General features: G+C 36.8%; 2 protein-coding genes across 4 annotated transcripts; one reads left to right on the top strand and one right to left on the bottom strand.

Annotated features, from left to right (window-relative positions):
* The first annotated feature begins 1,587 nt into the window (after positions 1–1,587).
* On the top strand, positions 1,588–4,241 carry LOC129740776 (putative sulfiredoxin). Of its 2 annotated transcripts, none has more exons than XM_055732532.1 (3): positions 1,588–2,104; positions 3,626–3,813; positions 3,874–4,241. In XM_055732532.1, the coding sequence occupies exons 2-3, from the start codon at positions 3,688–3,690 to the stop codon at positions 4,084–4,086; spliced, it is 339 nt and encodes a 112-aa protein (XP_055588507.1). In that variant the 5' UTR covers positions 1,588–2,104; positions 3,626–3,687; the 3' UTR covers positions 4,087–4,241. The 2 variants fall into 2 exon arrangements, with proteins under 2 accessions (XP_055588507.1, XP_055588506.1); XM_055732531.1 differs by having other exon boundaries at positions 1,592–2,135.
* Positions 3,815–6,536, bottom strand: LOC129740735 (xaa-Pro aminopeptidase 3-like). 2 transcript variants are annotated; one of them, XM_055732529.1, is made up of 5 exons: positions 6,196–6,536; positions 5,722–6,041; positions 4,599–5,658; positions 4,325–4,540; positions 3,815–4,264 (listed from the first exon to the last, which is right to left on the bottom strand). In XM_055732529.1, exons 1-4 carry the CDS (start codon positions 6,260–6,262, stop codon positions 4,347–4,349), a joined length of 1,641 nt encoding a protein of 546 aa, XP_055588504.1. In that variant the 5' UTR covers positions 6,263–6,536; the 3' UTR covers positions 3,815–4,264; positions 4,325–4,346. The 2 variants fall into 2 exon arrangements, with proteins under 2 accessions (XP_055588504.1, XP_055588503.1); XM_055732528.1 differs by having other exon boundaries at positions 3,815–4,540.
* Positions 6,537–25,135: the final 18,599 nt, after the last annotated feature.

The raw sequence follows: 25,135 nt of genomic DNA, 5'->3' as shown, positions 1-25,135 counted from the left end.
ACGTGTTGAACCGAGACGTGTTACGCTCATTCAGAAGCAGATCACTACTTTACTGGCCACGTGCGACTCGATTGACACTTACGTTCATAAAATTGGTCAAATAAAAGTGTGGAAAACTCGAACAGCCATTACAGGTGATAGCATCAAGAAGAATTTGCTTCAGGATGGGGGGCATCAATCAAGCAAGCGAACGGCATTCATATAAGGTACACCGGGGCAAGTGCAAACTCGGGGCAAGTGCAAACGATCAACTTTCCTCTGTTACAAAAAAATTAAAAAATATTTCTTCCTCTAGAAGTTGTTGTTGTTGTCCAAACCAACAATTTGACATAGATAAACTAAACTTTCTTTCAATTATTCACTAAAAACACGGCACTGTTTGATTACACACGAATTCAAGTACGTACTAGACATGAAAAGTGTGTTTTTGTTTTGCTTTTTTTGGCTGAGTGTTTGGGACTGATATTCAGGTGAAAGCAGAAAATTTATAATAAATTTTCAGTAGACCCTAAAAATTGTGAAAATAATATTCACTCCTGTCAACCCACACTGCGGGGCAAGTGCAAACGATACTACCGGGGTAAGTGCAAACGCTCCTTTAAGCCATGTAACATCAGACATTAAAAAAAATCTAAAAAATGGTTCAGCATTATATTAGAGTGGTCAGAAAGGGTATCCAAAGTGTTGTATCTGAAGCGGATATTCAAAATTCCGTAATGCCTTGGCAAATGAAGGTCTTTTGCTTCAAACAACAGTTGCCCCATAAACGGGGCAAGTGCAAACTTAGAAATTTTTTCACAAAAGTGCCGTTACTTTTTACCAACATTTTTTAAATTTTCACTTTCTACGGGAATTTGTTGAGAACCATTTTAATGATGCAACGAACGATAATTGATAATTTTTGAAGATTTACATATTTTTCTAGGACATGTGAAAGTTGAACTATGGTGAAAACCGTTTGCACTTGCCCCGGTGTACCTTACTTAGGAAGAAAACAGCGAAGCGAGTACTGCGGTGTCTTCAATCAGTTCTACAGAAGGTAATTTGACGATGTACGTGGATGCAGACTGCTGACTGGGCAAGAGATACCCGGGACCGAAAATCCAACTTTGGCCATGCAATACTTTTCGGTGGAGGCGTTATTACCTGGGGATCCCGGAAACAAACCCGTGTGCCTCTCAGCATACGCTGAAAGTTGCCAAGAATTAATTTGGGTGCGTAAACTGATAGCTGAAATAGGAGAAGACAGTTCACAGCCAACCACAGTTTTTGAGGACGACCAAAGCTGTCTCAACATGGTGCAGCAAGTGACCGGGTCGAATAAAACAAAGATGTTATCGAACTGAAGTATGTAATTATAATATTTGACACGGATAAAGGGTACCTAAAAAAAGATTTTTTAAAGTCGCAATTTAAAATTGAAGAATGTTCAAAACGAAATTAAATAGGGAGGTAATTTTTTTTGTTCATTCAAAGGTTATTTACTCAAAGTGCACTCTCCACAAGACAGCCGATAGCCAACCCACTTGTGATTCACACATCACTCAGAGTTCATTTATTTATCAATTGTCGCTTCGAACTCGCGTCAGAAAGGTATCGCGTGCTTACTTACTTGAAGGTATATAGAGTCAAACAAAATATATTGAACTGGTCTACATTCCTTCCAAAAGTATTCATAGAATTAAGGTGTGAACCTTATCACCAACGAGTTGAAATTGCCCTAAACACTGAACTAAGCCCCACGGGAATTCACGTGTTTATTTACCAAAATATTTGAACGACGGGTTACCGGAACGCAAGTTTATCGGACTGAGGTGTTCTGATAACGCGCTAGGCGTAGAACATAAATTGTTCATGTTAAACGACCTACTAGGAACTTCATGCACGCATACTAAGTAGGTATTTGACCGACCATTGCATACATACTAAACAGGGGGTGACTGCAAAAAGAAGAAAAAAAAACACCTGGTCCGCGGGGAGACCTTCTCTGGAGACGACGCGTAATTATCGGTTTGAAATACAAAAATATACTCAACTCAAGAATCAGTTTCGTGCCATCGGTCCGTCGCGAATGTTGCTTCGCAGTCTCGCCCTGCTCCAGACGGTAAGCACTTGTTTGCGCGGTTTCACCTCAGGTAAGTGGTGTGATGATTGCAATATTGTTAATGGAAGCGTCTTGGGTTATTTTTAGCCTAGTCATCTTTGACGAAATGTCTAGTTATTTAGATTAGTTATATTCTAAATTTGACGAAGACGATTCAAGATGGATTAACACCATTACGAAACTAGTTCTTAGAATAAGAAGTATTCTTATGTAGGTTTATTCAACTTTCGACTTCTGAATAAAAACTTAAATATATTTGAGGAGAATCACAAAGTTTTGAATTAAAACCAACAACTGATAAAGTGTTTTAGTTTGATGGTTCAGTTCAGAAACTTCAGCAAAAAAAAAACAGGTTACACAAATAACTCGTACTGAACATGGAGGCGAGCCTCCAGTTGTACACTTCACGATTTTATTAATTTCATTGCTTTCAACCGAGTAGCACTGATTCGAAATCGTAAAGCGTATGGGGTATTAAAAAGTATCACGGTGTTGGGCATGGGCTACGGTGCGTGGTGCTTTTAAAGATCTTTGATTAACAACAGATACTAGAGAACGATCTTTTTTTTCAATCTACTCTTGATGTGGCATGTGAAGGTTTCGGGTTTATCTTCAATCGCTTCAAGCTTTTTTTCTTTTAGAATTAATTCCTTCCATTTTTACGACTTTTTGAAAGCTTATCGAAAAACAAGATTTAAAAAAATCGTTAGACAATGTGTTGTTCGGTTGAACAGATAAAAACATCATGTGCAAAAATCAAACAACTCATTTGAATAGCAAAATGTATGCACACGCCTCTTGCCTCACGTTATAGGTTGATAGCAAACAAAAATCGACAAAGCCTCTATTATAATGCCCAATTCAAGGTACTGGCTTCATCGCTTGATTGCACTTTTATGTTTGTGTATTTTTTTCGTTACAAGATTAATCAACATTTGTTTTAAGAAGCAGCTTTGACTATGGATTGAATTCTGCAAATTTGAATTGAACTTGAGTTTTTGATCAATGACTTTTTAGTATAACGTTCGGTATTAAATTGCGTTTGCAACTGCCGCCAAAATGGGAAAAGGGGCTATGATAATAAAAATGGGCTATAAATTTATGGACTACTGAACAGCTCAGTTTTCGTTGTGCCTTTTTGCGGAACTGAACGAGCGATGCAACCACGCGAAATCGAAATCCAGTTAGTCTGGTTTTGGTTTGTTCTGCGTTAACGATACGAGTTGCATTAACGGTTCTTTCGTTTACCTCGTACGTAGGCTATTTGTCTGCATATTGAGTTTTACCTGACTTGTTTTTTTCGTTCGTTTTCGAGAATAAAAATTCAGAAATTCAAATGTATCCTTTTTTTATTAACAAAAAAAGCGTTATAATTGTACGCAGATTTGACACACATCTAAAGCAAGTTTTCAACCATTCCATCGCGTTCTTTTATCAATAAGCAACAAACAACCCACCGAAAGAACCGATAAGAGACTCATATCTCAGAAGTAACTAACGTTTTGTTTTTTTTCCCTACAGCTAGCAGGTTAGCATCAACGACCTCGACTTGTTATTCATCAGAAGAATTCCCAACCGGCAAAATGGCCCACAGTATCCATTCGGCGGGTATAGATGAAATCCACGAAGTTCCCATGGCTGTCATCAATAGACCGATCCCCCCGATACTGGATGACGACAAAGTGGAATCCCTAATCAAAACCATTCAAGTAAAATAAGTTTGAGCTGTCCCTCATTTATTATTATTACAAACCCTTATTTACCCACAGAACCCAGCGGAGGGCGAGCCGGTTCCGCCGATCGATGTGCTCTGGATCAAGGGAACCGAAGGAGGTGATTATTATTATAGTTTCGGGGGCTGTCATCGATTCGAGGCGCATAAACGCCTGGGCAAACCGACCATTACGGCCAAGTTGGTGCGATCGTCGTTGAACGATTTGCAGCACTATCTGGGAGCCAGCTGCCCCAAGGAACTTAAGTGACCCATTCGCTTGGAGTTGCAACTTTTCTCACTCTTAACCTCTAAGTCAGTAATTTTAAGGAAATCGTTAAACTATTTAGCCACGTTATAAAATTTTGTAATTCATATTTTGCGATTAACAAATAAACTCGTATATGTACATCTCCTTCGTGTAAACCAGACTTGTTGCTTAATCTCAGCTGGAGGAAAAAGACTGATTTCGAAGCTCATGCCGAAAATAAAACCTTTGCTATACATACCTGTCTCGAATGATGTCTAATTTTACCTATCCAGACCATCGAAGAGAGCCGCTTCACTACCGATGAGCGATTCAACTTGACGCAGATCCTTGACGCAAGCTTTGGTGAGTATTTCTATGGTTCGGTCCGGTTTGATGAGAACATCGTCCTCGATTCGTAAACCAAGGCCTCGGAACTCAACCGGGACGTCTTGCCTATTTTGGCTAATGTAGATTCCTATGGTTGAAAAATTTTGTTATAAAAAGTTATGCTTGTTTTCAAAAATTAATCTTACCCGGTTCAACGGTGAAAACCATCCCAGGTATCATGGAAATCGAACGTGATATCAGCGAAGTGTCATGGACGTCCATACCCAGATAATGTGATACGTGATGTGGACAAAACCTGTAACCTGCCCGTGCCAAATCCATAGGTTGCAATCCTTTCGGTATAAGACCTACTTCTTGCAAATATTTTCCTATCTTTAGACACATCACATCAAACAACTGATCCAACGTTTCCGCTCCAGTCTTGAGTAAAACTTCCATCAGATCCTGCTGAACCTGAGCCAAAACCTCGTAAAGAACTCGCTGCGGCTCCGTATAGGTTCCGTTAATTGGCCATGTTCTTGTAATGTCGCTGGAATATCCTCCATATTCGCAACCAGCGTCCATCAGAACCATATCCCCGTCACGAACCACTTGGTTGTTGTTGATGTAGTGAATAACCGTGGCATTACTTCCCCCGGCCACAACCGGTGGATAAGCCAAATGGTTTGCTCCTCCCATCCGACTGAAGAAATCAACTTTGGCAAACAATTGATGCTCAGTCTGTCCCGGTTTACTTTCTTGAATAGTCCGATTAATCGCTGCCGAGGCAATCTGACAAGTTTTACGCATTAGTTCAATTTCTGCTGGGCTTTTTATCACTCGCAACTGATGAACCAGAGACACAGGTGAACGTAATGCTCCAGATCGAGTTAAAGTATCATCAACAGTCTTTCTGATATCCCCAAGATAGCACCCCATTTCGTCAAACCAAACAACGGCCGATGGATGAGCGAAGCTGTACCGGGTAAGGTAATTTTTCAAATCCGCTACGTTAGCGGCTTGATCGACACCGAAAACATCCGGAGCCAACTCAATTCCCGTCCTGGGGCCATCCCACAGCTCCGCATGCTTATCTTTAGGTCTCATAAACAGGGTACACTGTTCATTGCCATCGCTGTCGATTTCCAACGTTAGAACCGTGTCCGGTTCTAAACAACCGCTCAGATATAGAAAATCTGAATTCTGCCGAAACACGTAAGGAATCTTATCACTCATATATTTTTTCCCGGACGAAGGAATAATGATCTAAAAAAAAATCAATAAAAATAAAGAGAAAAATTGTTATATACTTAAGTAAGTTTCACTCACCATGTGTTCCTTAAAATTTCTGTCCTTTCCGTCGCCAGTAATGGCATTTCTTGCCAAGCGAAGCAAAGCTTTTCGACGCGCTTGAAACTCTTGGACACTCACTTCCGGTAGCAGTTGCCCGGGTTGCAACAGATGTGGGTGAGTCTCAGGCAGAGGTTGACCGTAGGAAATCAACGCATTTCCCAACGGCCTGGACGGGGTCGGTGATGTTTCGGTTGCATTTTCGAGCTTTTGCCGCCTGATCAAATTTATTTGGACATCTTTCGGGGGGCTGGTCGCAGTGTTGACTTTAGACGAGCAAGAACGAATTTTGGTGGAATCTGTGTAAAATGCAACTCTTGAATAATTTTGGAATGAAAATTTGAAAACCAAGGAACCAGTGCCACCAAAGGTTTTCTCGACGAAAACAGGCGTCATTCAACGGAAATCTGTATCCGAAAAATTCTTAAATTATTCTTTTCCACGTATACTCACCGAAAATATAAGAAATGGCTGGAATTTGAGTACGAATTCGATGAATTTTGCGAATAATTAAACTCATGGTTGCAATTTTGCTTTGTTTATGAAATCCGTTGCGAATTTGCCGAAATTTTTGTTTTGCTCCCGCGAGCTGAAAAAAAAACTGCCGTTCGATTCTGATAAGAATCGAGCGCTATAACAGCAAACATGGCACAGTGAGATCGAATTGCTTTTTACGAATACAGAACATCGATCCAGCATTCTTTTTTCATGCTAGTCGAATGAATTTATTTTCTCAAATTTGAGCAATTTTAGTGAAAATCGGGGTTTTTAAAGTTGTTTATTTCGTTTCAATTTCACATGACAAATGCCAAAGAGTTAGGTTATGTATGCATAATTCATTTTGAAACAGACACTTGTACACAAATCATTATTTACGGCGCGGCGCGGAATGGATTAATTTAAGGGCCTTCTGAATTATTCTACCGATAGAGGGAAAAAGCAATGCCATCTGTCGCATTTTCAAACAAACTGATTGCTGCTAACAGATGGCAGCACAATAAAAAGTCAGATTTTTGGGTTGGTCGTATTGGAACTATGTATATAGTTAACAAAATATAAGAATCTCAAAATGAAAATTTTAGTCATTATGGTCATAAAGGGCTAGTAAATTAAATTATAAGCACTAAGATTCTTTTATTCCAAATTAATCATTTATAACATAAACACATAAGATGAGCAATCTTTTTTTTACCTTACATCACCTCGTGGTAAAATGGCATATTATTTGTTTTTCGAGTACGAACGAATGAAGAATGCATTTGCAAAATCGATAAAAAGCGAGCGATCATATGAGGAAATCCTCAAGATACAAATAAAATAAAAAAAAACAAGATTGAGTAAAACTTTCAATATCAAAACTTACCGAAAAATGCACTATTTTTGATATTCAACGAACAATAATCGAATAATTAGCATAAGTTTTGAAGAAATAGTGCTTGATTTTTTAATAGGAATTTCTAAAATGTTCGGAAATCTTAAATACGTTTTTTTCGATTAGAGCCAACTGCTGAATTCGCCCATATGAAATATTAAGCAGGTCGTTTTCTTTGACATGAGGTTTGACAGCTCTGAACGCTGATGGCGACACCTCTCTGTAAAAAGCCCGTTCAACAGCCAATTGAAATCGGTTTCAATCGATTTCAATTGGTAAATTATTGTTCACTCAGCCAATGTTGTGATCGAAACTAATCCAATTGACGTTCAATGAAGCCAATCGGAATCGATCGAAACCAATCGAAATCGATCAAGCTCGAGAGCAGGATTTGTTTCTATCGGTTTCTATCGCACTAACACAAATGCAGTTGTTTACTGTCAAAAAACAGCTGATTCGGTTTGTTTTTTAATTTTCAAGTTTGAAAGTGGTGTCATTCGATGCGGTGTCCTCTGTCGTGTACTGAGTCGGTGGTGCTGTGCCGTGCTAAGTCGGTGTCGGTGGTGCTGTGTTGGTCGGTGCTGCTGTGTCGGTGGTGCTGTGCAAATCATGCTGGGTCGGTGTTGCTGTGAAAGTCGTACTCTGCCAGGTATTCTGAGTCGATGGTGCTGTGCTAGTGAAAGTGATGTCGGGCGATGTGGTGTCGGCGGTGCTGTGTCGGAGATGGAGTATTTCGAATAGCATCTTTCAGTGTAGTTGCTGCACCGAAGCAAATGTCGATTTAAGCGGACTAAATTTTAACCGTCATACGGTGCTCCCGCCCGGGGAGTTAAAAAAAAACGTTGTTAGCAAATTAGTTTTTCCTAAAGTTAACCGCAAAATAAATTGATATAAGTTGTAAATTGATATAAGAAATAAAATATTTAACAAAAATAAAATACGCATCGTTTTTTTTATTTTCTTTTTGGTGGGGACGGAACATAAACTCAGTTTTTTTTTGTATTTTCAATTCTAGCGGAGACGCATCGGGAATTCAAAACTTAATTGAAAATAAAATTAAAGATCATTCCGATTTTGCTTTTTAAATGAGACAATCAATACCGAAACCTCATAGTGTATAGCTGAATAACAAAATGACAATAAACACAGTGCGTTAGTATTAGTGTCGGGCTGTTCATTCAGCAGCCTGATAGAAATCGATCGAAGTCAATTGGAAAAACAGCTGATCAACTGTCAATCCATTTCAATTGATTTCGATTGAGTTTTGTTGAACACACCTAAAATAGCTTCATCCATCGATCCATTGATGGCAGAGTGCCTCCAGTAGGGTGGGTGCATATTGAGGAAAAGTAGGCAAGGGGTACCAAAAGTTTCTCATTGGTGGGGGGTGGAGACGGTGCGCTTTTTGACAGCGAATTGTTCGCCTACCATGCCTACGATTACGATTGCCTGTCACGCCTGTCACAAGATGGACGATTCCGTGCATTGGTATAAGAACACACCTGTCTTTACTCGCCTTGATTGATGGTGAAGAGCAGCGGTGTCATGTATACAGATTTTTCTGTATTATACAGATTTTTCAACGTCAATACAGATAAGATACAGATACAGATTTTTATACAGATTTTGGAACACTAATACAGATTTATACAGATTTTTTAGAAAATCTAAATCAATTGTTGATGAAACGGTTTCCACGGGCTAACTGAGCTAAATCTTTTAAAACCTTTATCTTTCGAACTGCAGTATACCGCAAATGCTTGCAACAGCACATATAATTTATCCAGACCATTAACTTCTGCAAGTAAGCTTTTGTGAAGACTATAACCATCATTTATTATAGGTTAGTAGGAGCTTTAATAGTCTCTTTTTCTCAACAGCATAACTTTATTGTTTTAACGACGAATGATAACCCCCCAAACAGAGAACACAAATTTTGATAATAAAATCAGTTTAAAATCTCTTCTCCTTAAGTTTGATATCTATAAAGTAGGTGTAGTGTCGGTCCTACACACTTTATTTAATATTTCTCACACCGTTGAAATGATACACCCTTCGACTGTCCGTGAAATTCTCGTCTTCCCCCGTGCTGTCAGTCTCTCTCCTATTACTGTACGTCCAAGGTATGTCAAATACTCAGGTATGTTATTCCTACAAACAATGCACGCTTTATGAAAGATAGAACCCTACATCCCTACTTTTCATTAAATAAAAAAATTAAAAGCGGAATAAATATATCAGCAAGTCAATCGGTTTGACCCTGCACATAAATTGTATAAATCAGTTTTTAACTTCATCGCTACTACGTTAACTGATTCTCTTCATATTCCTAAATTCGGAAAATCCTGAGCTCTATTCAAATTCTTAAAACCTTATGGTTACATTGATATGCATCCTTGATGACTTGTTTCGAGTAGAGATTAGCGTGAGTCCTTCTAGACGTTTCACATGGCCTACTCAACATCCACCTTACTGCTACATCTATCTATCCTTTAATGATCAACGTACTATCTCTTGCTATCACTCCCCTTTTTCCTAATTCAAAAACCTACATTTATTGAGTAAAAATTTACGTTGAAAAAAAAATTGCTCTGAAAACAGGATAACTTACAGCTTGATTGATCTACATATCGCACTGACTATTTGATGATTACTTTAATGATTATCTGTTTGCACATAAAATAATGAGTTGAGAAGTCTATTTTGCTCATATGTTTTACCGAAACTTGTCTTATTATTTTATCCTTAACTTTTCCTAATATGTGTGTCTTTAAATTTCCTTTCCCAACCGAAAAAAGTGTTCATTGATTTGACATTTGATCTTTTGATTCTATAGCTCATTCCCTAACACCTTTCTGATCATATTTTAATTAAACTACAAATCCACAGTCATTAACTTAACTCACCGGTCAGATATTCCATAGAATTTACTCATAAAAACCATCCATGGGGATTTATATATTAAATTTAATTTAATGAATGAAGTTTCTCTCCCGTTTCTTGAAATCCTGGTAGATGAAATATTGCTAGTATTTCACAATAATAGTTCTATTTATGACAAAATTAAACTTCATTTCGTTCAACCATAACTCCACATTCCATATTTGAAGTCTGGGAACTTGACATTTCTATTTTCTCAAATTTCTTTGAAATCTTCGTAGTTTATACCCTCTAGCAACTATCTATAATTTACAATAGGACAGGACGTTTCAAAGATTAAGAATTGTACACTGTTATTATATATTTTGATTAATTTTATCACCTCTTTGTTCTCATCATTCGCCTAATTAACAATCTAACTTCCATCACAACATCTTTCACTACTTTCTTTCTTTTCTTCTCCGGTCCAATGTGCACACAACGCTAGATAGCACTGTTCGTTACAGCGCTTTACTTATTTTGTTGTAATCATCAAATACTTCGTTTTTGAGTCTTCCTGTGCAAAATTTTACAAATCTTCTTTTATTTTATTTTCTACTCCACTTCGGGCCAATTCGACTATATAATAGTTCTCAAACCGAGGCTGTCTACATTTCACAAACTTTCCTGATTTTACTTATTTAAAACCCAGCTCTATTCAGCTCCCTGCTAAGTTTTACATTATTCTCTTTGTTCCCACTCCTAGAGATAAAGCTGACCTGCTTCAAAACTGCTTAACTGAGCTCTCTGCTTAGTCTAACTCTCATCTCTGTGCTCCCTGCGCTAGAATCAACCGTAACAGACTGCAACTTTAAAAGTTATGTTTGTTATGCATTATATAAACCCTACTAATCTCACTATCAAGTTTATCTAATCTCTAGGCGCACTGCTCTAGAATTATCATACTTAGCTCCCTACTAAGTTTTAACATCCCACTCTAGGCTCCCTGCACTAGAGTTTAAACATAGCTGCTAGCCTATGTTCTAACACTCCAATCTAGGCTCCCAGCACTAGATCTGTACATAGCCTTCTGCTAATGTTTCAAAACTCCACTCTAGGCTCTCAGCACTAGAGTCGAACATAGCCTCCTGCTATTGTTCCATCACTCCATTCTAGGCTCCCAGCACTAGAATTGAACATAGCCTCCTGCTAATGTTCTATCACTCCACTCTAGGCTCCCAGCACTAGAGTTGAACATAGCCTCCTGCTAATGTTCTATCACTCCACTCTAGGCTCCCAGCACTAGAGTTGAACATAGCCTCCTGCTAATGTTCTATCACTCCACTCTAGGCTCCCAGCACTAGAGTTGAACATAGCCTCCAGCTAATGTTCCATCACTCCACTCTAGGCTCCCAGCACTAGAGTTGAACATAGCCTCCTGCTAATGTTCAGACACTTCACTGTAGGCACCCAGCACTAGAGTTGAACTCCCTGCTCATATCAAATACCTCATTTTCTGTTTGCAGAACAGCCCCTTCACTTATAGGCTGCTTCTTCTAACACAAAAAGGCCTTAATCTTACCAAAATAAGCCGTATCCAACTTTTAGGCAAAATAACACGTTCCGGTGCCGCCGACGTACTAATATGTTAACTCTTGAAGTTAATCTTAATAGAATGACTGCCAGACAAGGAATGAACTTTATTACAATCTTTTTTCCTTATATATTGTTTGACATGAGTTTCTGAGTTGCTGCGATTGGGATTAATGCACTCTGTGTTGCTATAATCAGATTGCTAACACAATACCAAATACAAATCGATCATGCCAACCACTCTTAAACAAATCGATTTACTATCAGCAACGTGAAAATTCTTTCTTAAACATTTTAAAATCATTTATTTGAGATTTCCCTCCTTTTTAACTCACTCAACTGATTTTATGCTTTCATTCCAAAAATAACGAATATTGAATCATCGGGCCCTTTTGAATAATTTTATTTATGCTTTTGCTTTTTTTTACGATATCTCACAGCTTCGCAAGACCCGTCGCCCGTCACACAAACCAAGAATATTGTTTTTAGTTCCGTTTCACATAAAATCTCCAAAACTAAACGTTCCGTATCACTTAGCTCGAGTAATCACTCCATTTTGTTAAAAATTAAGAAAAAACTAAAAATACGTTAATTGACTCTCATTCCTGTTATATCAACCAAGTAAACATCAATAATACAAATTATGTTACATCTTGGGTTCAGGTTCAGAATTAATCAGATTTAAAACGCGCCCCTCTGTAGTTCCATTAAAAAAAATATAGGAAGAAAATCAAAATTTAGTCTCCCAAACAGCTTTTCAATTGGAGAAAATAACAAAACATCGACGATCTACCAGAAGGTTCAGGAGAAACCAGATGCGTTCTCTAGCGTAGACAAAAACAACAACAAACCAGCGAACAACCAAAAATTTTACTAGTGAACAAAACCTTTCCTAGTCCGAGCAATGCTTCACGGTTTGATGCTATATATTATGTAAATCATTGCAATACATTTCTCCGCCAATCCTGCATATCATTACACTCAGAAATAAATAAAATATCAAACAATTATTTTTTAGGTATTTTCACGTTTCTCCCTCTTTACGCACAAGAATATTTCTCATGGTGTAATTACTGGGATATTTCTCACTGAGAAATATTTCTGCGATTAAAATTTATGCATTGAGAGATGGACAACAGTGACATCTGGTGGTCGTAAAAATAATTAAACGGCGGTTATAGCAGTTATATGAATAATCATTGCACCATAATGAAAATTTATGAAATTTTTTCAGAATTAATAAAAATAAAGGGATGAAAAGTTTTAAAATATTCTTTATTTGAAGCTTCACATAAAAACAAAACAAAGTTTTCACTTAAAAAAAAAAAAAAAAAATTCAACCCAAGCTTCTTCAGAACATCGTCTTCAGTGAGAAGAAGAAATACCTCTATCGTGTCGACTCCGGTTTCTGAAAATATACAAAATCAAGATTTTTATTTTAAATAATGTGGAACATCATCGTTTTCAATTATTCATCACATTTGTATTAATTAACTGACCTATCACGAAAAAGAATCCCATCTATTACTAAATGTTTTACAAGAAGAAAATTCATCATTTTACTAAAGATGCATTAACGTATTCTGAAATATGATTCAGATGGGTGGTGAGGTGGTGTGGTTATATAATTTTGATCTACCTCCACGAAACGTAAACTTTTGAATTGAATTTGAAAACGGAATCTGGCTTTACTACGAATTAAAGCTATAACTAGCAGAACTGGCAATGTTTACTTTAAGGCAATTTTTTTAATTTAATGAAACTTATAATGTTGTCATAACTTGACTTACCTCGTAGTTGCTGAGTTACAGCGCTTGCAAGCTGACTCTTCACACAATCCATGACCGCTGTGCACAAATACAAAAGGCAAAACACATAAATTTTCTAAAATATCGCAGTAAAAATAGCACTGGATGTGTTAAAACACTAACCGAATGCTACAATAAGTCCAAAATCAAAAAGGGAACAAAAGGAAACACCTGCCCAAAAGAAGAAGAAAATGACAGCTGAAATGTTTCGGTAATAAAATTTATGCACCGGATGATTTCTCAAAGTGAAATGTTTCCAATGCATAAAAAATAATTATCGCGGCAGTTACTTTTTAATGACTGGAGTAATTTATCATCTAGAAATCACTGAATATTTAGATAAAAATTATTTCTGTATTTCATTTATTTCTGAGTGTACACTCTTCCTACCAACCTGGAAAAATGTTACGAGTTTTCGGCATATCCACCCACTGGGCAACCGCCTGCGATAGTAACCCTCTTGATACAGCCCGGCGATCTGAGGCATCGCCCCCCTCAGGCCAATTGAACACAAAACACAACAATATGATAAACAAAACATTGTCAACATGAACACAACCATCGCTCAATCTTCTACTAATTTCTCTATCTCTTCATCATTTTACTCCCTTCTCTAGCTACAGAACATTCACATCGTTTCGGCAGCCATTTTCGCTTTCGTTTTTCCGAGGACAAATTCTTCCAAGAACAACCAAATTCTTTGGACAACCAGCTCAAAATTATAAGGGAAACGTACCTTAACTACTCGTGGTTCGTTCACCCGCTCGTCGCCAATTGTAGTGTCGGTCCTACACACTTTATTTAATATTTCTCACACCGTTGAAATGATACACCCTTCGACTGTCCGTGAAATTCTCGTCTTCCCCCGTGCTGTCAGTCTCTCTCCTATTACTGTACGTCCAAGGTATGTCAAATACTCAGGTATGTTATTCCTACAAACAATGCACGCTTTATGAAAGATAGAACCCTGCAGTAGGGTGGTATTTAAGATTATCACATAAAAAGAGAAAGATTGAGAATCATATAGAAAATTCTTATTTAAGATTCAATTAGATTTGCATCGTCAGTTTTTTAATTCAAAACTCTTTAACTGAATAAAGTAGGAGACACTTTGAATTTTAAAACAAATTCATTTCTTATACGATATGCAGTAATTTTTTTAAAGCCAGGATTTAAAAATAAGATTTACAATTTTTATCGATAACACATGGCAGAAAATTTCAAGCAATATAAGAGTCATATAAGCTCTTATCTTAGATATAAATACTAAAAAAAGGTTAAAAAATACATTCAATAAATTTATGCGCTGGCAAAACTACATGACAAAATATAAAAAAAATTGTTTCAATTTAGTAATCGACTTTCTCAAGGACCGCGAGTAATTTTGACTTTGGAGGAAAAAAGGGATAAAAGTTTCCGTTTTGTCATTTTTGTTCCAATTCAACAAAAAATGGAAATTTTGAACTAAATTTAATGAACAAAATAAATCTTTCATATTTCTTGAGGCACCGTAACAGTCAAAACGTTTTGTAGACTTCGGCAAGGTTGGAAATAAGTTAAAATCCTAAATATCAAATTCTCAAAAACTTTTTTGAATGATGCCAGATTTATTATTTAGATATTATTTAATTTTTGAAAGCGTTGTGTTTCTGAAACTAAAATATCTAAGCAAGATTGATTGAATGAAAGACAACAGAAAGGTTTAAAATCTGTTGTACGTATTCATGTAGGTTTATTTTTGGGTTTTAAAAGAAAATATTAAAATTTCGTTTTGAAATTGATTGATTTGAATTTAGGAACCCAAAATCTTCCAAAATCAATTAAGTATTAAAACATAGGAAACATAAATGACTTTCCCTTCTGTAACTTTCAATCATAACATGAATTCAATTTTCGTACTTAAATATACATTTTTGAATTTAAAGATTTTAGAAATAAGGTTGGGAAAATTTAGAAAACAGAAATGAGATTCTGAATTCAGAATAACATTCATAATTATATGGTTAATTATTTAGAATTATAACTCAAAATCATTGAGCTAAATCTTAAGCATTTTGCCTTCCGATTTAGACAATTAAAAACATAGTTTAAAAGTTTTCTGTATTAAAATGAAAAGATGCTCAACAAAAAGCTGTTCAAATGTGACAAACTTTTAAAATTTGTCCTAAGGTTGTTAGGTTGCGGCCAACAAAATTGCATGTTTTCATCTGGCGTGAGTTAATTAGCCTTTAGTAATAATTTTATTTCGCGGCCCTCGAGACCCCAATGTGCGGCCGGCAAAGCCTTTCCGAATTGAATTATTTTCGCGATGACTTGTTTAAATATGTAATTTACGTGTTTCTGTTTGCATTTATCCCTCAATCATTCATATTGGGGACTTTTTTTTTCAGAAATGTAACATTCAATGTGTTTTTCAAAGGGTCCTTATTTTTCTTGAGCGTTTTTAAATTCAAAATCGATAACTAAATGAAAGTCGGCAAACGCAAAATTAAAAAAAAATCGGAAGAATATTTATGAGCACATAATGATGATTTTCATATTTTTGTCAAATACCTATAAAGTTGTATGATAAATAACTCAGCAGAAATTTATTTTAAAAACATTATTATTTTATCAAATTGGATAAAAATGCTAATTTCGTTAGTAATTGAATTAAAACTCAGCATGAAAAGTGCCGGAAAAAAATTTACATTCATGATAAAACCCTGTATTGTAATTTTGTATTTGATTCAAAAATCTGTGGAAATGTTCTCTGATGTTATACCAAACGTTGACAATTTCAGTCTTTTCACTTGGTAAATAACAATTCATTTTCAAAACGTTAAGATATTTTCTTCAACAGGCCTTCGAAATCTTTTCCCAGTAGCACTAAAGTTTAATCAATAAAATCTTTAAAAAAATTCTGAAAAACAATAAAGAATGTAGACTCTCCTAAAATTTGCTTAGGAATCTGTGAAATTTTTGTTATTCCCAGGATTTCAGCAAATTTGGTTGACACGTTATATTAAAAATGTTTTTCGCGAATTGCAGGAAAAAAAAAAATCAGGGCTTCGTAGGGCCAATTTAAATTGTGGATTTTTTTTGGAAATACGTACAGAAAACCGAAATTTAGATCAGTGAGTTTGAACCACAAAAATAAAAAAAATTTATTTCTAGTTTTTTAGTTATTGCTGTGATATAGATACATAGCTCCAGAAGACTTTTAAAGAAAGTAATGAGTAGATACCGCCAGTTAAGATAAAAATGATTATTATATGGAAAGGCGTTAAACGTGTTTGTGCATCGTACGTTTTTAAGTAAAAATGTGATGCAAATGATGTCTATGTTGGGAAGAACGAATGTTTGCGAAGAAGTTAAAGTTAATTGAAAAACTATATTTTCAAAGATTTAAAATAAATGATTTGAAATTAAAAAAAATCGCTTAAAATTTGTAATTATTATTTTTTTATCAGGTATCAGGTATCAGAATGGGGGTAGGCTTAATAGCGGCACGTTATCCAAACATACGGGAAAATTGTGCCTAGCCTTTTTTTTATCCAAGATTTCATCATTTACCTGAGAAACCTGAAAAACCTATAAAAGGAAGAAATAAATTCAGTCTATTTAAGATGGCATAAAGCCTTTCCACTAGGGATTATTAGCATTAGAGCTCTTTTCTACATTCGGTAAGGAATGATAGAATGTTTTTTAAGTTTAATTTCTTAAACTCAGATTCGCTTAAAGCGTAAGATCCCAGAGTACGAAAACGTAGTCTGGCAAATGAGGGACAGTTACATATAAGATGGAAGGGATCTTCCACATCTGATTCACAACTACCACATACTGGAGATTCAGCACGCTGAATGTTGTGCATGTGATAGTTGAGTTTACAATGACCGGAGAGTGCTCTGATCAAGATGCTGCAATGAGATTTATTTAAAGTTAATAAGTAACTCGATATGATTGGAGATGGTTTTTCTAAAAATAATTTAGTTTGACGACAAGTGTCCAACTCTTCCCAGTATCGTTTATGCTGGTTAGAGGACCAAGTTTGAATTTGGTTTCTGAACCAACATGGTGATATTGGGACAGCCGGCTCTGGTCCGTAAAATTCCTTTTCCGACCCAGCTCTAGCGAGTTCGTCGGCGCATTCGTTTCCAAAAATTCCCTTATGTCCGGGTACCCATAGAAGGTTTAATCCATTGCCTTCAGCAAGTTCTTCGATTGCTTTCCGGCATGCGATTACCAGTTTTGATCTAGAACTGGAAGCACTGAGTGATTTGATAGCTGCTTGGCTATCTGAACAGAAATAAATTGTTCTGAACATAATCTTCTTTTGAAGTGCAATTTGCACTCCATACATAATAGCATATAGCTCAGCCTGAAAGACTGTACAATATTTTCCTAGAGGTTGAGCATATTCTATGTTCAACTCGTGACAGTAAATTCCTGCACCTGCACGGCCGTTTGATAATGAACCGTCAGTATAGAATACAATATGAGAGGACATTTGGTCCTCTACGAAACCTGATAACCATTCTTGAGGAGAAGGAAATTTGACTTTAAACCCCATGTAGGGAAAACTACTCGAGAGTGTTAAATCGTTTGGCGCTAGATTAAACTTGTTTAATCTAACTAATTCAGGCCACACATTTGTATGACTCGATGATCTTTCGATATTTCCTGATAGCCAGAGACCAACTGCCTGTAGACGAAAAGCACATGAGAAGGCTTCCTGTTTTAGGAACAAGTGTAGAGGTTTGATAGAAAACAGAGCCTCTAGTGCTGCAGTAGGAGTTGTAGTGAACGATCCGGACATCCCCAAAAGACACATTCTTTGAAGGTGATTTAGTTTAGTCCGAACTGTTGCAACTTCTCCTTTCTGCCACCACACTAGACACCCATAGGTCAGAATTGGTCTTACTATTGTGGAGTAAATCCAGTGAATATGTTTGGGTTTGAGTCCCCAGTTTTTTCCGATTGCACGTCGGCATTGTCCGAAGGCCATGCATGCTTTTTTGATTCTGAATTCGATGTGATCAGACCAGTTTAATTTGGAGTCAAGAATGACACGGAAATATTTAACTTGATCAGACACGGTGATTTCGGAACCATAAAACAGAAGAGGGCGCACCCCGCGGGTGATACGTTTTTTAGTAAATAATACAATATTAGTTTTTAGAGGATTAACTGACAGTTCTACATGAGAACACCATCGTTCAACAGAGCGCAGAGCTTGTTGCATTATATCAAATAATGTGCTTATGCACAAACCTCTTACCAGCAGAAGATAATCATCTGCGAATCCATAGGTTGGTATTCCACGGTCATTGAGTTTTCTCAACAAGCCGTCATCAACTAGGTTCCACAAAAGAGGTGATAGTACACCTCCCTGTGGGCAACCACGTGTGCTAACTTTTGTTATTGAAGCCTGTCTTAAAGACGAATGAAGATTCCTGTTACTTAGCATTGCGCTAATCCAGTTAGTTATAACACTAGGCACTCCATGAAGTAGTGCCGCATCCATTATTGATGTAAACGAGACATTATCAAATGCTCCTTCTATGTCTAGAAATGCTCCTAGACATGATTCTTTCTGTGAAAAACTATTTTCAATATTATGTACTACGTTGTGCAGAAGAGTTAATGTTGATTTTCCTGTTTGGTATGCATGTTGTGTCGCATTAAGCGGATGTTGGACAAGGCATTCTTGCCTGATATGATGATCAATTAAACGTTCAAGTGCTTTTAATAGAAATGAACTTAGACTAATAGGACTAATGATTTGAAATTAAAAAAAATCGCTTAAAATTTGTAATTATTATTTTTTTTATTATCAAGTAATCTTTTTGTTATTATCTATAGAGTTCGATAAATGATTTATGAGTTTTATTTCATATTAGCGCGGTCCGCCGAGAATATTTTGAAATAAAACTGGCCCGTTGGTTCAAAAGGTTTCTCGCCCCTGCTCTAGATAAAGTTCAAATAATGAAATAAATTGTCAATTTTCGAATAATGAATACGTTAAAACCATCAAAACTGATTTCCAAATAGCATATTAGGCGATAAACTTACATAGAAAACAATAATATAAGTTTTTGGTCGTTAAAGTTCAAATACAGATAAATACAGATTTTTTCATGAGGCCGATACAGATTTTTTAAAAAACCATCTGACAACCCTGGTGAAGAGTAAAGATGAATTGAGGCACTTAGGATCAGAGGGGTGCAAGTGATTTTTTATCAAAACTGAGATAAACTGTTTTTTGGATAGTTAAAGTATAGATTAAGGGCATCCGCAGCAATCGCGAGCAAAGTGAAAATGCTCACGAGTTTAATCACTTTTATACCGCACCAAGGGTTAGTATGAAGGTGAGAAAAATAGGGCCTTTGCCGTCGGGACCGACAAAATCACCAAATTTGCTCACAAGAAAGGGGCGAGAGCAAACATGCACTGAAAAAAAATCTACCGTTTAGTGCTGAGTTAACACCTTTCAGCGTGTAGAGTTTGTTGACATTTTGCTGTCGACAGAGAAATTTGAAATCTTTTTGTAAAACCTCTCCTTCGAAGGAAACCATGGTGCCGGAAAAACTTGAGGAACTTATCAATGAAAAATATCCCGGATCAGGTAAGTAATTACAGTTTAAATTAATTCAATTGTAACTATATTTTGTAATTTGCCAGATACTGCTGTTTTTCATAAAACAAATGGAGAAAATAGTTAACGGAACTTATTTGGAAACAGTATTTCTGTGTCCTCCGAGCGACCGAATTGTAAGGCCAGCTGAAGCACCGCAGTCACGATGTAACCTAAAATCATCAGTGCCAACAGATTTCAGCTGGTGGCCGAGGCATCGGTGAAAACTCAAAGCGGCTATGTTCGTCACATTTGGGCCAATTCCAGCATCCAGGAGGTGACACAGTTAAACCAGTCATTCAGAACCCTGGCCAGGAGCTGGCGTAGGCCGGTACAATTTTTAAATATTTTTTTCTGAAGATTCGCTGGAGCGTGTTGGAGCCGTGGCAGAATGATTGAAGCAGATGTCTCGTGTTAGCGCCAACAGTAGAAAGGGATCTTGCGTGGGAGAATTTTCTCCTGATGCGAACGCCTTATTTTTAAGTTCGGGTAATGCAGCTCTCAAGTTGGGAGTCGAAGTTGCAAGAATCGATGATGATCATCAATTAAAACACTTGATTATCAGTTTTTTCACTTTATTAAAAGCTCATAAAACCAACGTTTATGGCACAAATAAAACGTATGTGCATGTAAAATGTTTTCTTAAAACGGAAAAAAGGTGAATACTTGTTATAACACTCTTTCACTTAATTCAACGATTTTATCAATGAAGTTCATAGTAAATAATATTACAAACAACACTGATTGAAAAACAAACTACGAGTTCTCCCGTGAATCACTTAAATGAACTATTTTCCTGAACCATGTCGAAGGATATAATTCAAAATTTGCCAGATTTTTGGTCCAGGTCCTGAAAGAGATTTGTTTTTTTTTTCATCACTAACTGTATAATGTCAAAGTTAATGAATTTCTCACCTGAAGGATTGCCCTCGATTGTTCAATGGAACCTGCTTTCTTCAGCCAAGAGAATACACCGACGGACAATTCACCTACCGGTTAAAACTCGGCCAGTTGTCTGGTTTCACTTCTTCTGTTGTTTTGTTATTCCGATCAAAATGGCACGCTGGAGTGAACGGTTCCGACTCACTGAAGCTGAATCCTGGGACTAGCGGCGGAAAACCTCCTGCTTGATGGTGGAACCCCACAGCAGCTGGTATATTTCGTGCAGGTTCCGTTGACTTTCGGATGACTGCTGCTTCCTGGACCCGCTGGGCTGGTCGCTGGGATCTGCTTGGCCCTGCTATTACTGTACGGCTAGTTCCTCCAGGATGTCGAAACATAGGCAACAATCACCATCTCGAAATTGAAAAACTCACGGCTCAGAAATTTATTTGGTTCTTATTAATTTAAAAAAATATATTTTCTGCAAAAGATTTCTCAGTGCAATGCTCAATTTGGAAATATTTACAAATGCTTCCGTCCGGTGCGCGAAAGAGTGTGTATACCAAAACCGGTCCGCTGAAATGAGCAAAATCGGGCCGCGTATACTCCCGTGTTGGTGCGTTTGCTCTAACATTCTGTAGAAGACACAGGTCAACAGAAAAATTATTTCGATATTTTTAAGCTATTTAGAAAAAACGTGTCAATGAAAATCCTGTTTTGTTTGGTGTCAGAAGGGTGCAAGTGCACTTGCACCCTTCTGACACCAAAGGATTTTACTTTAAGGCTAACTCGCTAACTTTCAGCTACTCAGTTTGGAGTGACGGTTACTCAGTTATCGCCAAAACCGCACCTACTCAGTTCTGACTAAACGGCCTTTACTCAGAACTGACTAACAGCCCTTTTTGCGACATCTGAGTAGGGGTTACTCAGAATGCGCGAATCCTTCCGGAGCGGATTTTGGCCGTTTCTTTTACGTAGGAATAGTCAAACCCAGTTAAATTAATGATAATGTAGATTAAAATATTAAAAACAGTAAAAATTTTTGGAATATACTATTATATTTTCCAGAAATCTTAAACTAAATTTTCACAGTTGTTGCTTTTCTCATTGTGATTTGCCTCGCTGCTGCTGATGCACATCCGAGAATGATTCCTATACCCACAGATGAGGGTATTTTCCATTATCATGCCCTACAATAAAATCAAAATTATCTGATTGTTCATAAAGTGTTATTATAAGTTGATATTTACCATTAGAAATTTGGTTTTCCGATGTTTATTGCAGACAAAAACGACAAGTGATGGAAGGCCTTGAAGAAACTGATCAACATTTACTCAGTTGTCGCCGTTCAAGCACTCGAATTTGCTGAGTGCCAATTTTCGTGTCGTCTGAGTAGCCGCTACTCGGAAAACTGAGTCGTTTTAGATCAAGCGACGGCTGTCTCATATAAAAGGCGATGTCTGAGTAAAATGAAGCCGCGCTCTGAGTATTTCAAATTTAGCGAGAATTTCATTAGAACGTATACATTTTTGTCAGTTGAAAACAACATCATCTAGCTCCTACTAGGATTTTCTACTGGTTCTGACCAGGATAATCCAAAGTCCTCAGATAGAGAAGTGATGAAAATAGATTCAGGTGTAACTTCGTCGGCATGAAAATCTCATTGTTATGTATACAAAAAATTCTAAAATATTTTTTATGACAAATTTAGCCAATGCTAATAGGGATAAAAGGCAAACACAAAACGCACTTAACAATAATTTTTTGGCAAATATATCTAAGAAAATCTCTCGGATGAAAGCTCAGAGGATTCAGAGTTTTCGACAGGCTCTGTTCATGATGTCACATACTATCCCACGGAACAAAATGAAACTTCGAAAAGTTCAGATGGGTCGTTGCGACAGGTAGTTTATAAAAAATTACATTAAGTCTTTTAAGGAATATTTACATAACTGTTTAGGAAAGAGGCCTGGTATAATTTTTTTTTTTTTTTATGGCGTTTAAATAGCTCGGGGAGCTGACGCTGGAAATGAAAATTAGAATAGTTTGGAGAAGAAAATTTAAAGTTTAGAGAAGGCAGCGTAGAATAGTAAGCGATCTTGAGACGTTGGTTAAACCATCAAGCACTTCATTATATCCATGGAATATGGATAAAATGCAGTTCAAGATAATAAACCAACCCCTCCCGATACCAGTTGGAGGAAGGACATGGGCGGGTTCGAGACTGGCCTCTACATACTCCCCACGCATCTAACTACATTTAATTTTGTGTTATTAAAGGAATCATTTTAACTTATCTTATATGTTTTTCCTTCCTTCGTCGTCGTCTGTTGAACGTCTGCTTCGTGTCTCCGCCCCAATTCCACTGGTATGTGTGATGGGTTTCGTGATAGTTGTCTCGGGGTCCAGTCATCATATGACTCCGAATCGTATGCGCAGGGGTATATGAAAATAAAAGAAAGAGGAAAGGAGAGGAAAGAGAAATATAAAGGAAGGAATTAGTTCTTGCGTGAAGTAATTGAAGTGTTATTTGCTGTTTTTCCCTAATTTTTTGCCTTTCATTTTCTAAATTTTGAAATTTTTGTTTTTCTTTTTAGAGTTTTTCCATTTCATTGCTAATCATACTATTTTACCAAAATATGGATGTGAGAGTTTGTTTTGCTTTTTGGAGCAAGCCTATTTCAAACTAATAAAAATTCTAGCTCAAATTAATAGTAGAAGTAAGCTACCTTATTCCTATCACAACATCACAAAATCATGAAAATTTACCAGAATATGGATATAAGAGCACATCTTACCGTACCCTACCTACCTCACATAGTTGAATGTTAAAATCCATCATAATTTACAAAAAATCTACATAGGGGTTCTATTAAAATATACCGCATGCCTATTGTAAAATGCCCGAAATCAGTAATTAGGACTACCTACTCATTGTTATTCTTCAAAACCGTACATTCTAATATATACTTCCATAGATTAATTTCAAACTAAACCGAAAAACGTAAAGATTTGCTAAAAATGAATAATTAAATAAAAAGCAAAAAAACGTCTTACCAAATGAAATATAACATTTTCCAACAACAGCATTCCCATCCAATGAGCCTCTAGTTCTTGTAAAATGCTTGATTTAAGAATAAGCCAACGAAATTCATAAACCGCAAATACACACTTACTAGAGCATTGGGGAGGCGAATACCATAACCTTTACCTAACATCGTAATACTTTTCACACGTTTTCTCTATTTTTAATTCTACAAGACTAAACCATCTAACTACCTAACCAAACGAATTATGCCCTATTGAAAGTATCAACTTTTATTATGGTAAATTGTGATACTTTCACTACCAAATGTTGCGATTGTTCTGCGGAAGGGAGGGCAAGTGTTTCAACTCCCATTCATCTTATCAACATGGATCATGAAAAAAAAAAATAGACATCTTTGAACCTACTGCTGAATTTAAACTAAATAAAGATGTCCAGCTCCTCTTCTAATTTAGGCCATATTATGACACCATGTTTAACAAGATTGTGTGTAACGACACTGTCAGGAAAATGATGGGTTGATCCATCATTTTCACAAACATACACACCGCAGCCGTTAACCCATAGAGTTGTTTTTGACATTTCTTACCCACACTTGCTGAGCTTGTACAGATGAGACGGGACAATTAACCTCAAAATCTCTCGGTACTAAAAAGGGATAGCCGGTCGACAAACATGGTCGTTTTTGAGGTAATTGTCCCAAAACTAAAAAGTGTTGGTGAAACAACCTGCATAATATCACGAACACTATCAGCGGCAAATAGGACTATTGCAACTTAGGGTACGGAGGAAAGAGGCCTGGTATAATTAGACCAAAAAAAGAAAAATTAAACATCCACGGTTCTTCTGGAGAATCAGAAGTTGCTGCTGCTGCAGTTGCTAGCGAGAATGAGTCCATTCCTGGAGAGTCAACTGGCCATTCATCAAGACCCCAAAAGGTTCCAAAAGGATGCTATCATATTGTTTGGAGTCAGAGGGGTGCAAGTGTCATTCTTGGGATCAGAAGGGTGCAAGTGAAAAATATCAATAAAAGTAGTTCGCCGTTTTAACATAAATATCGCTAAACTTTGGTTTTTCTTTCAGAATCGTTCATTTTAGACCTCATGAGACACACTCCATCGAAAATTTAGTAGAAAAATTGATTCGATAATTTTGATTTAGAAAAAAAACTTTTAAGCCCGTTTTCTCGAAATGATCATTTCGGCACTTGCACCCCT

Source organism: Uranotaenia lowii, chromosome 1 (genome assembly GCF_029784155.1).
Source record: "Uranotaenia lowii strain MFRU-FL chromosome 1, ASM2978415v1, whole genome shotgun sequence".
Classification (NCBI taxonomy): domain Eukaryota; kingdom Metazoa; phylum Arthropoda; class Insecta; order Diptera; family Culicidae; genus Uranotaenia; species Uranotaenia lowii.
The sequence above is the reverse complement of the archived record's forward strand: the minus strand, read 5'-3'. Positions and strand labels throughout refer to the sequence as shown.

Bases quoted from the DNA above. Each gene is read 5' to 3' on its own strand.
- LOC129740776 (XM_055732531.1), top strand. From the start codon at position 2,072: ATGTTGCTTCGCAGTCTCGCCCTGCTCCAGACGGTAAGCACTTGTTTG. The intron at 2,136-3,625 runs GTAAGTGGTGTG...TTTTCCCTACAG, and splicing joins TTTGCGCGGTTTCACCTCAG to CTAGCAGGTTAGCATCAACG. The intron at 3,814-3,873 runs GTAAAATAAGTT...ATTTACCCACAG, and splicing joins CCCTAATCAAAACCATTCAA to AACCCAGCGGAGGGCGAGCC.
- LOC129740735 (XM_055732528.1), bottom strand. From the start codon at position 6,262: ATGAGTTTAATTATTCGCAAAATTCATCGAATTCGTACTCAAATTCCA. The intron at 6,042-6,195 runs GTGAGTATACGT...CATTTTACACAG, and splicing joins AGCCATTTCTTATATTTTCG to ATTCCACCAAAATTCGTTCT. The intron at 4,541-4,598 runs GTAAGATTAATT...TTTCAACCATAG, and splicing joins GGTTTTCACCGTTGAACCGG to GAATCTACATTAGCCAAAAT.